General features: G+C 37.7%; 1 protein-coding gene across 2 annotated transcripts; it reads right to left on the reverse strand.

The window, feature by feature from the left end:
• Window positions 1–1,264: 1,264 nt before the first annotated feature.
• LOC125235338 (YLP motif-containing protein 1-like) lies at window positions 1,265–9,916 on the reverse strand. Of its 2 annotated transcripts, XM_048141877.1 has the most exons (9): window positions 9,561–9,916; window positions 6,513–8,403; window positions 4,858–5,589; window positions 4,620–4,768; window positions 4,210–4,398; window positions 3,913–4,137; window positions 3,271–3,325; window positions 2,547–2,656; window positions 1,265–2,007 (listed from the first exon to the last, which is right to left on the reverse strand). In XM_048141877.1, exons 1-9 carry the CDS (start codon window positions 9,741–9,743, stop codon window positions 1,849–1,851), a joined length of 3,693 nt encoding a protein of 1,230 aa, XP_047997834.1. In that variant the 5' UTR covers window positions 9,744–9,916; the 3' UTR covers window positions 1,265–1,848. The 2 variants fall into 2 exon arrangements, with proteins under 2 accessions (XP_047997834.1, XP_047997835.1); XM_048141878.1 differs by lacking the exon at window positions 3,271–3,325 and having other exon boundaries at window positions 1,873–2,007.
• Between the last annotated feature and the right edge of the window lie 2,781 nt (window positions 9,917–12,697).

A 12,697-nucleotide genomic window follows, 5' to 3' on the forward strand; every position in this document is an offset into this window, starting at 1 on the left:
GCCTAGGTTCCAGAGCTCACCATCGGCCCAGTCGGCGTATCATGCTTCCAATTTTATCACTTATCCAAGAGGATAAGACATCTGTCACTCTCACCCTGACATACTTGCTAAAGCGTGACGGATGCTTTGTCCACGTGGATAAGTGATAAAATTGGCAGCATGATACGCCGGCAGGTGTGGGATGCAGTATGTAAGCGAGGTAAACTACCTTCAGTACTTACAGATAAAAGCGTTAAAATCAACGTTTTTTTCTTTAAAACCAAGGGTTTGGAGAAAAAAATGCCTTAAAGTTAAAAAGGATGCTTGGGAATGAGTATCATGTGTCCCAACAAGACGCACCTCCAGCACATTCGGCAAATGGTATTCTAGCGTAGTTTCAGACTAATTTGGCAGTTTTTTATCCGAAACATGAGTGGCCACCCAGGTCTCCAGCTTTAGGCGTATTAAACTATTTTGTATGGTCATACATGCTTTGAAGACTAAATTTTTATAAAATCATAAACCTAGATCATTTCAAAAAGGTTATCGAGAGTATTTGGGATGAAATGTGAAGAAAACGGTGCGTGCCGCGTGTGATCCGTTTGAGAAGCGTTTGAGGCTGGTAAACAAGTTAATGCTGGAGTTATTCCAAAACATTTGTTGTGAATGTAGTAAATAAGAGTGCCATTCATAAAATATAATAATAATGTAGTAACTATTTGTTCATTTTGTTTTACTGGCTATTTGTGCTGTATTCAAACTTATTGGACACGGTGTACATTTCTGCAGCGTTTGGCGTCGCAGAAATGCCATTCGGCTACGGGGCCTGGCTATCTAAATATTATTTCTTAGTTCTTTGTTAATTCGCACTTTAATTAATTTAAATTTCTTAAGACGATACGGTAGGGATCAATTCTCCATACAAACGCTCTCGACTATTCCTCCCTGGTTTTTGAAGATAGAGCAATGATTTTTTTCAACACAGATTGTTATTATTTTTATGTGTCGGACCGTTTTGATTTTTTTGATATTCTGCTTTTTAAAGACTAGAGCCAATCAAAATTTTCCAAAAACGGCCTTTTTCATTGTGGCGCAAAAAAAGGTGTGATACTAAAGGTTGGTAACAATTAACCAAAAAAGCTAAACGGTCTGACATAGATTATTTCATTATTATTCAGATTCTCAAAATTCGTTCCGATTGATTAAGTTTTGAAGGAGGAAAAAGTCGAGAGCGGAACCTCGATTTTAAAGATTTTTTTGAAATATCTTTTGACTGAGTTGTTCTTAATGGACAATTTTTGTTTCGATAAATCTAGTTAATAACACTTGTATATTTAACTAAAATTCCCAAGTTGAAAGGGGGGCTCCTTTCCATTTTAGCATTTTCGCTACCGTATCCTCTTAATAGTGGTAGGTATTTACTATACCCAATAATAGTAATAATTTACTTGTTGAATGCAACCAAGCAGAAGCGAGCGTTGCGTTCTGCAGGAATAGTCCTACTAGAGGAACCTACATACTATATTTTTATAACAGTAGTATTTGACATCAGAGATATATATTAAAATCACATTAAGAGAAATATTTAAATATCACATAAATAACGGTTACCTGATTCCATAAGAGACTAAGACGAAATATCTATTATAAAGAAAATCTGCCTACTTCATGCAATATCTTGTACCTACCTAAGTATAAAATGTCATTGACAGTATCATATGCGTCAACAATGTTACGCACACTACAAATTCCATAATAAAATGACATATTTTGCTTGAAATTACTGCCTATGAACTAAAGACATCAAACAAGTTCTCGAAACTGACTTTGCATCTTATTTAAGATTCAGTGGTAACACTAATCTATGAATTAATTTCTTCTAACTCTCTCGATGTACTTAGTTTGAGTGAGCGCACCAGAACCCATAGTAGGATCTGTCATGCGATTCCAGTCCGTCTGTCCTACCACAAATCCGATGGCACGCATCTTCTCTTGCTGTCTGCTTTCTTCTATATCCGCCCAGCGTACCTGTTTTAATTACAATATGATAAAAAACTCGCGAGGTATTCTTTAACTAAACAACAAAAAAACTCACCTGTTTTTAAACTTTTGATCATTGTCAAATGATAATACTTCGACAAAACGAAATATACGAGTAAAGTAAGCTGTAAGGACTATCGTCCAATGTATAATATAATCGATATGGAACGCAAAATCACGGTAAAATATTAATACATTTAGTGCAAGGTAAAAGTTTCCTTAATTCCGTCTCAGGCGGTGTAATGTACACCATAAACCGATTAAAATAGACGCAAAGACCAATAACAAGGTAAAAAAGTTGTAAAGGTTTACATTTTTGCTGTACAACAGCAGATAAACGGTTGAAACGCGGATTGTTTTGTTATATTTGGCGTTCAAAATAATTATCAATGTGTAAAATCTTGTTTCAATAGTGTTATTGTGCGGGATTGTAATACCACGAGCAATAACAAATGCGCAGATGATAAATGTCAAATGGTTACTATATTAAAATAGTAAAGAAATCTAGGCTAACAGTATGAACTTACCGTTTTCTTCCCTGGCTTAGCTGTGCTCGGTTTCCAGTCGTCTAGTTGTAGGTAGTCCTCCATTGAGACGTGCGAGGGCCGGAGCGGTTTGCTGGTGCCGTCGAGCCGAGCTGTAACAACGCACCCGAATCTTCAGCCTCAGCGAAGTACATCTTGGTATTTGGGAAGTATTTTAGGGGTTTTAGCTTAAATTAATTATTATAACGTTTTTTTTCTTTTAACGCGTCAAATAACACACTTATTTGATCGTGATTACAAAAATCATTGCATAAGTGTTTCATCGCATAATCATTTCATAAGACAATTCGTAATTTAAGAACAACAAAATATCTCAAAACGTCTCACTAAACACTTTCATAACCAAAGCAAATGAAAGACATAAAAAGGTCTTGAATTTGCTTGATAACGAGTATGAGTTAGGTAAATGGAGCATTTTAAATGGTTTGTCTTTATGCAGCTTAGTGCAAAAACGATCTTGATTTTTTCATTCGATAAACATACGACAAAAATAAAGGTAAATAGACCCATATATTGTCCAAAACCTCAAATGTTTGTGCTGTTATCACAAATCTCAACGCTTTATTGTAACGGAATATAGTGAAAGTATCAGATACATATATAAATAAATACAATAATCCGCTAAAACACCAATCTTCCTGTAAATACGATGATAATCTTAAAGTAAAGATCGATAAAAATAATAATAAGCGGACCAATAACCTACCTAGTTGCGCGGCGTCATCCATTTTCTCCCACTTCGAAGTAAAAGAGCTTTCAACCTGTGACGGGGCAGTAGATACCTTTACACGAGTCTTAATAAAAGCTGAAAGAAAAGTTATTAGCCCTAGCCTATTCCACAGAACTAAATGATATGAAAACCAATTATAATATTTAGATGAATTAGAACGACACGAAACATCGTAGTAAATATTAAAATCTTATGTTGAAAATCTTTAGAAGTTGATGGAGCTCCGTACAGAGTTTTTTAAGTTTTTTACGCATGACGGTGAGCTTTCTAAGATAACAAGAAATCAAATCGTTCTACTGTCAGTCAAATGTATCGTCATCATGTGGGGCTTTCGAAAAATAGCGAGTGTCAAAAATCCAGAAAACATGTATAAGTTCTTTATCGATGAGGGCTATAGCTTTTTCGCACCAGTTTGCTTCACTGCTGAATAATGCCCGTCACTACACGGTATTTGGAATTTGTCGTCAGATCGTAATATTAAAATAGCGCTCATTCAAGCGTAATAACGCGCGATAGCCCTCATTTGTGCTGTAAATTATCAGATAATTTTCAATATTCTTTGCAAAAATTGTTAAAGCTACGAGCCGGCATACCGACGGAGCTCAGGCGAGCCCTCACCTCAGGTTCCTGGGCGTCCTCCATAATGATATCGTCATCCACGTCCTCCATCTGCACCTCAGTAATGGCCCCGCTTTGCAACAGCGTCGTCGCGTCCAGCTGAATGTGATGGTCCGGCGTCGGGAAGAACCGAGTGGTTATCACTTGAATATCACCCAACGTCCGACCGTGAATGTTCCTCTTGAAACATATCTGGGTATCCAGCTCCATTGTACAAATGTACACCTAAAATGACAAATGCAAATTAGACGCATACTTCTACGGAGAACACTTCTAATAACTATAAATTTTACTGACCTGGAAGCCTTGTTGTCTAGCATAATTCCAAATGTCAGCGTAACTTCTCAGTGTGTCATTCACCGCGTCGTATATCAAGAAGTTGAAGTAGCCGTCAGTCAATGACCTTTTAAATGCTCTTTTTAGGGAGTTCAGATAGGTTTCTTCTGATTTCGCTTCATATTCATATTTTAAAGATGGCTTCTTCACCTGAAAGTACACATACAATACATACAATACAACAAAATTTGGTTTGACATTGGACCAGCCAAAAAACCAGTAAAATAGATTTTTTTTAATTTAGGAATTTAATGTTCTGAACATATAATCCTGTCCTGGCATCTGGGCTTGCTGTCAAGTGAAAAACAAGATATTAGTTTCAGAAAAATACAAGAATACAACCGGGTACATAGTATTACAACTTTACTTACAATTTTGCCGGTTGTAGGATCTTTTTCTTCTATTTCGCCTTCCTGCATGAAATAGTCGTCAATGGACATAATTCGAGCTGTTCCGCCATGTTCCGCCTCGCGGTCTCTTATTAATTTTGCTAAATACGATTTACCACTGCCTGGAGGACCTGAAAATTAATAAAAAATATATTTTGATTATTATTTAGAGGAAAAAATTAATTTAAAACATAAATCACTCGACAATTTTGTGTCTTACCTCGTAAAATTATAACTATTTTCTCTGGCCGTATCTCACGACCTGGCGGTTCTAAAATATCGTCAATCATCACAACATGCTTAGGACCCTTCTTCTCCTGGTCATTTTTCTTCTCCTGTTCTTTCGATTTCTTTGACGAGGTCTCGCTTATGTTACTTTCTTTGCTGCGACCTCTTTTACGGGAGTCACGGTCACGACTTCTACTGCGATTCCTACTGTCAAAGCGGTTGTCATCTCTGCGTATATCTCTTGGTCTATCTCTATGTAAATCTTCTCTTTCCCGATCGCGTTCCCGCCCTCTGTCTCTACTAAAATCGTCACGTCTAAGAAATCTGTCGCGATCATCGCGTCTTCTATCGTTCTCGTATCGTTCATCGGGCCTTCGTCTATCAATTCTTTCTTCGTATTCGTCCCTAGGAGGACCTCTGACGTCCCTGTAGTCATCTCTTAATTCCCTATGGTCATGTCGTACTTCTTCTCTAGGATATCGTCGTTCGAAATCCCTTGGTGAATAATCCCTGGAGTTATCCTCAGCGGCGAAACGATTTTCCGGGTAACCTGGACCGTAACGGCTTTCTCTATACACATCGTCTGGTTCGACTGGTTGATTTCTTCTTGGTTTCCTTTGGAATAATTCATCGGCTTCTTTTTCGAAATCTATTTTCTTAATGTTATCATCCTTTGATTTGTGATTGTAGTCAAACATATGGACAGGTTCAATAAATTCACGAGCTGAAAATGAAAAATATGATTAGGACACAAGTAAAATAAAGTGTTTTCACGGATTTGGTACCTACTTTAACTTCGGTAGGCTAGAATTTGGTTATTATAAAATTATGAATTAGAGAAGTCTTCCTAACACTGCAATTTGATTGTATGTAAATCTTCTGTAGATAAAATGGCAAGAACAGAATCTATCAACTCATCCTTCATCTCCGATCTGTTGAACGTCAGTGAACTGTTTCAAAAATAGACTGGACAATTATATCAGAACTTCGAAAAGTGCAAAATAAACACAAGTGCAGTGATATACACGTATCAGCTCGAAGAGCTGCTAGTGTATTAAATAAATAATAAATAAATATCTTTTTGTTACGTCTATTTGTCCGTGTGGCGACATCATGTTACTCGAAAACAATTATATATATTTTAACGAAATTTAGAAGCTCTACATAGTACAAAAAAATTACTTCCCGCTGTTTTATCTGTCTGTCCCTATATTTTATGTATAATACCCGTGCCAAACTGAGAGGGCGCGAGTATTCCATAAGAGGTAAATTAAGAAATTAAAATATTTATTATGTGTTCTAGCTTTTGACATTTTACCATGGACTGTAGAATGACATCAGGCGCTGTTGCGGTTGGTTGAGTGGTAATTTCTTAAGATCATAATAGTAATGATATAATTTTTTTTATGCATTGATAAATATTATTTTATTAGTGCAGTCCCATATGAAGACGATCGAAGGTGGTCAACTGATGTTCATAAATACTTGGATGTCCTTTTCAGATCAGTATCAATCAACATAGAACAAATTCCAAAATAGCAAAAGCAATAACTTCCTTTATTCTATCATTAACCTTCCTAATATTTCTTCTATCAAGACAAACAAAACTAAATTGATGAAAAGAAAAATTTCACAGGATTTAATTACCTTTCAATCTAAGAGGTTTGTGCTCATATTCGACAATGATTGATGGAGTAAATAATGGTTCTTCAATCCACTTCGGGCGAGCCGGCTGTGGAGGTGGCGGAGGCGGCGCAGTTTGGTTATTCATTGCCTGGTTATTCATATTGCCATGCATTCCTCTGTTATCGTAAGCCCCCCTTGAATAATCATTCTGATCGTCGTAACCCGCCACTCTTGCCATTAGGGGCCTAGGGGGAGGTACGTTAACATTAGGTCTCGGCATCATATTGTCAGGAGCGCCTCGAGGCGGCGGCGGTCTCCTATTGAAATGATCATTTTGATAACCTTGACCCTCCTGCATAAGTGGCGGAGGATTATTTTGCATATTAGGCATGTTGGGTCTCATAGGTGGTCTTTGCTGCATGTTTCGACCTTGCATATTCCTATCATTGTATGGATCCATTGGCATATTTTCTCCGTCATTCCTTCTTTGAGGTGGATACTGCTGATCTTGCTGAGATTGATTAGCATAGCCAGGACCTTCACGATTGTAGTACATGTTTGGCGGCGCATTACTGTATTGTTGATTAGGGGTAGCATGATTTCTATCCCACTGATTATTTGGAGGGGCATTACTGCTACTCATATTGTTATTATAAGGGGCATTTGGAGGTGCACTCATGTTACTCATGTTATTAAATGGAGCATTTGGTGGAGCATTAGAGTTATTCATATTATTGTAAGGTGTGTTTTGCATACTAGGTCCTGGGTTATTGAGAGTAGGAGGAGCAACTTGATCCCTAACCATAGAAAGGATGTTCATTATCTTCTCATCTCCAAGAATGTTGTTTATGCCTTTGGAAATGGTAGTAAGGTCTGGCGGCTGGGTAGATTTCGGTTTGTCACCAGTTATATCAATAACCTCAGGTTTTTGTTGACTCTCTCTATCCTCGGGTACTAAATCCAACCCTGGAATGCCTTTAGCAGAACCAGCTCCAGGTAAAAAGTTTGTATTTGTTACAGGAGCCGGGGAGTAATCTCCTTCATCCATATTTTGAGCCTCATATGTATCCTGAGCGTCATAGGACTCAAATCTGTCTTGTGGGTTCACACCTTGATTATTGCTTCTATTATAATCTTGTTGCATATTATTGTTATATTGCGCATATTGAGAGTTACCTTGGTAATTTGAAGGAGGATTATTTTTAAAGTTTTGGGATGACATTTGATTATTATTAGGTCTATAATTATGTTGTTCCGGTTGTTTATAATGGTTGCTTGGCTGGGTGACATTTGAAGAGCTAATGTTGCTTTGGGACTGCATATTAGTGTTACGACTGGCATTCATAGTTTGTTGAGGAGGAGCTGAGGGTGGATTACCTGATGGTGCACTGCCTACAGCTGGAGGGACCTGGCCCAGCAATCGTGCCCTCTTCTGTTTCATCACCTGCCGACGCTCTAACAATTGTGCCCTGCAAGTTTCAAATTTTTGCTCATACTCATTATAAGCCTGCTTGTCTGGATGGTTCACATTTTCCCTTTTCCATTTTTGTATTTCTTCTTCCCATTTTTCAAACTGAATATCAAAGAGCCTTTCTTCCTCTGCTAGTTTCTTTAAGGCCTCCGTATTGGTTGGTACGGAAGCTTCCTGTCGGTTTTCCTTTCCTTGCTGCCAGTTTTGGTTGTTACCTGTAGGAACACTAATATTATTAGAACTCCCTGTGTGTTGCAATGGCTGTGGTCCAGGAGCTGGCACTGGGTTGGGTTTTCCGAATAGTGGCTGATTGTTCTCATGTGGGGGCGGCGGTGGAGGCTGCTCGGGTGGAGGAGGTGCAGGAGGAGGAGCAGTAGTTGAAACTGGTAGGGGGGGCACCATCCCTCCCATTGCCTGCATAGACTGCATTTGCTGTGCATACTGAAAACAAATTATGGCATAATCTAAATCACTTTGTGAAGAGAGTGGCCAATCATATGTGAGTGTGCACAGGAAAACGTCCCACTTTGTCAATTGCTATAAAGCCGCTTTGCCAGCCTATTCCCAACCAACAACCATGTAGAGACCGTTTTCAACAGAATGACATGATGTCATGATCCTCAGCATTGAGGGAACAACTAAAGAACAAGAACCAACAAAGTGGGATGTCTTACTAAACACACTCACATATTCACTAAGTACACAACTGGCAACCCTATTTTTGGAGGATTTCCTATGATGTTATTTTTAAAGAGACAAATTAGTAACAAAGGCTGCTGTTAGCATAAACATTACATAAGGCTCATTTTAAGTAACTTGACTAGTGGCTTTGTGGGTAGACCTTCGCGGCATGCTTAGAAAATCCAAAAGTGAAAAACCACTCATCAAAACATTATCACAATCAAGTTACAATGGTTTTGAGCGCCATAAATTGGCGCTGAAGAGCTTTATGGCAATATTCGCATTTTATTCAATTTCCAAAAACTGGATCAACGAAAACAATAACATGTTATCATAGAATCCGGTCACAAAGTCTCAAGAGTATCGGTTGAGTATTGTGACTTGTAGACGTCTGCACATACAAAAACAAAATCTAGCTCAACCAACACTGTTGCTGCGATCATTATAAGGACCAAATGTCCCATAATACCTATAAATAAATAAATAAATATTGGGGACACATTACACAGATCAACTTAGCCCCAAACTAAGCAAAGCTTGTATAAATAGATAAATACATACTTATATACATAGAAAACATCCATGACTCAGGAACAAATATCTGTGCTCATCCATCACACAAATAAATGCCCTTACCGGGATTCGAACCCAGGACCGCGGCTCAGCAGGCAAGGTCACTACCGACTGAGCCAGACCGGTCGTCAACTAATACGTCCAAATCAAATAAAATACAAGAAATATAAGAATAATAAGTACATAATTACAATATGTAAGTTGCTATGCCCTTACAGGGTCTGTATTACCTGCTACATTTATATGTAATGTGTAATATTACTGCAATAAAGATATTTGATTTGATTTGATTATTTGTATTGGCGCAACTGTGCCAATTCTTGTTAGGATCATCAATCTCATACCTTTTCGCCATATTGGCTTTGCCATTGCGAATACTGTTGCTGCCACTGTGTCCATTGCTGCCAATTCTGTTGCTGCATAACAGCCCATTGCTCAGGCGTGTAAGATCCCATGTTTAAATCAGGCGTCATTTGATTCATTTGTGGAACGCCTGTATTCCATTGACCCGGCATTTGCCAGGCCATTTTGAATAGTTTGCTACAAATGCTTTACAGAAACAATATTTAACGTTATATACGTTAGCAAACTAGTGATAGCAAGTCATAAAATTTCTATATCCGCACATTTTTCAATTTCAATGATTCGCAATCACATCGACAATACAATACGATTCTATAACGTCTAACGTCAGTCACTCGGCGGCCATTTTGATCCCAATCGGTCTTTCGCTGTGGCATGTGGTACAATAGTGTTGTGATTGATAGTTTAAAATGGATCGATAAAATGAGAAGTATTAAAATGCCTCCTTCAGTCTTGTATAACAAGATTTGAGATAAAAAGAACTTCGTTAATTATTTTTATATATTAAGTATAAAGTCAGACAAAACGCTTTGAACATCTCAATTTTAATGCAACTAAATTAAGTTATTAATGAATAATGATCGGGATACAGAAACACATAAAAGTGAGATCATATACATATACCTGTGTAAAAATGTCCTACTTTATTTATTTACACCTAGAGTCCGACATACAATTGTAAAAATTTATAATTGGCAATTGCACCACTTAAGAGTCATCATAGGGGGTCTTCAGACTTGTTTTGCCATTATAAATTGAACCTTGTTACGGAGCTAAAAAGGTGTCCATACCAGACTAGCGAAAACGGTCGTCATAAGATAAAAAGGTTTCGGCTGCTGTCTCACTTGCACATGTTGCCTGTGTTTAAACGATTACCACAGTAGTAGCATTTTTATCTGGCAAGTAAGGCGAAAAGGAAGGCCTGACGTATTATCGTTTATCGCGCGACCATGCTATCGGTCACAGAGTCAAGAATTAAGCTAGGAACACACTACGCGGACGTCCGTCGTAAATCGACCGCGGACGGGAATCTGGACAATGGAAATACACATAACCGTGCAAACTATCGGTTGACGGACGCGGACGTGGCCTTGAGCGCACGGACGTCCGATCGAGATCTGGCTCTCTGGATGTTTTGTTCCGTGCACACTGATAGGTCGCGGTCGCGGTCGTTTTACGACGGACGTCCGCGTAGTATGTTCCTAGCTTTAGAGTAGAAATCACAAAGTGGCAACATTGTATTGTCATCTCTTTCAAATCAATACCTATAACAAAACGGGACAATACTACGATGTTGCCACTTTTTAATTTCTACTCTGTTTTTGCCGGGCTGTGCATACCTAAAGATCGGATAGATTTACTTTTCTTTGAGAATGTACCCAGTAAGATATATAATAAATAGGGACTAAAATCACCTTGAGTAGGGAACGTGCAAAAGATGTATACTGTCCAAAACAGAAATAATATTTTAAAATAAATTATATGGTATGTGGAAAATTGACTTTTTCTACTCCCGTACTATTCGTGAGTTACAAGGTCGTACATAGAACTTTAAGACCCTACATAAAAGATGTCAGGACAAGTCTATCTAGTCTATACCCTGAAAACATTTAGTAGCAGTAGCACGATATAGCTGTTACAGTTCAGTAAATACATTGCTACCAACTTAACAAACCAATTCGCAGAGTCGAGACTTCTTCGTTTTCTGCTGCGTTCATTGGCGACGCGTCGAATCGCATTCAAATGTATGAGAACTCGATTCAACTCGGCTCGATTCGTCTTAGTGGCCAGGCTTCAAAGAACCATACCATAGACAGTTTTATTTTCATGTTTGCACTCAAACTGCATTATTCAAAATGGTAGGCGGTCCACCTAGATAACTAAGATGACTGAAAGTAGGTATTTGTTGAATTTATAATTTTCTTTCAAAATAAGTGCTTGGTCGTAGAAAAAGTATTGTATGCAACGGTGTTTAACTGAGTCAAAAAATGCTCGTGGCGTCTTTATTAACAATTTTCGGCTTCGCCTCAAATTGTTACCCACGCCACTCACCTTTTTTGACCTCTTTTAACCACCAGTTGCATAAAATACTATTCTCGTACTGCATCTTTTTCGAAACATGCCATACATATTGCTGGTGTTCAGTAAAACATTTGGTATACAATAAACAACAAAGTGTTTGTTACGGCAACTAAAACATTCAATAACATGAAAGTTTACATTAAAAAAAGCCTAATAAGAAAACGCAAAATGTTAAGTTGGAAACTGTGAGGTTGGCAAATAAAACAAAATAATTGATAAGTTGAGAATGAACATTAGGTGGAATAAAATTCCTCGAAACCTGAGTCAGGAAGTGATATTTGGGGGTATATTATAATTTTCGGCGATACATAAGAGAACCCATATCAACGTATAGTATACACAAGGTATCGAGGCATGCGATAACACGCCACTAGCAATTTATTTCGGTCTGCTTAAAACGACTTGACGTGTCTGCCTGTCTGTTTCTGTATGTGTCTGTCTGTGACATCGTAGCTCCAGAACGGATGTACCGATTTAGATTTTTTTTATTTATTTGAAAGCTGAATTAATCAGAAGTTTCCTTAGTTTATGTTTCATGAAAATCGGTCCAGGCCCACTATGTCACGGGTTTTTAAAAATATTAATTTTGTGGTTATTGCATTTTATTGTAAATAAAATATCTAGAAACCATCACAAGATTCCAAAATTCCACCAAATCGGCTGAATGTATAACAAATAGCCAGATATAAAATCAAAAAAGGAAACTAATGATACACCGTTTTTCCGCTACCATTAAGGCGAGATTTACATGTATCTTTATATGAATAAACTGGCAAAGCGGCTTTATAACAATATTAGCAATCGACAAATTGGGACGTTAAAATGAATAATTTAGCGAAATAAATATATTATAGCCATGTATGAATTTATACTGAAGTGTAATTAATTATAAGTGCCTTTCTCTATATCTTGCTGAGCTGGGCCCAACAGGGTACGCGATGTATACATATTTTCTATTTCAACTGTGTGACCATTATGTGCAATAAATGATTGAGTATTGAATGTCATAGTGACACATGTCAGTGTCATTGTTGTC

The sequence above is a fragment of the Leguminivora glycinivorella genome, chromosome 17, assembly GCF_023078275.1.
Source record: "Leguminivora glycinivorella isolate SPB_JAAS2020 chromosome 17, LegGlyc_1.1, whole genome shotgun sequence".
Lineage (NCBI taxonomy): Eukaryota > Metazoa > Arthropoda > Insecta > Lepidoptera > Tortricidae > Leguminivora > Leguminivora glycinivorella.

Bases quoted from the DNA above. Each gene is read 5' to 3' on its own strand.
- LOC125235338 (XM_048141877.1), bottom strand. From the start codon at position 9,743: ATGGCCTGGCAAATGCCGGGTCAATGGAATACAGGCGTTCCACAAATG. The intron at 5,590-6,512 runs GTAATTAAATCC...TTTCATTTTCAG, and splicing joins CAAACCTCTTAGATTGAAAG to CTCGTGAATTTATTGAACCT. The intron at 4,138-4,209 runs GTCAGTAAAATT...TTGTCATTTTAG, and splicing joins CTAGACAACAAGGCTTCCAG to GTGTACATTTGTACAATGGA.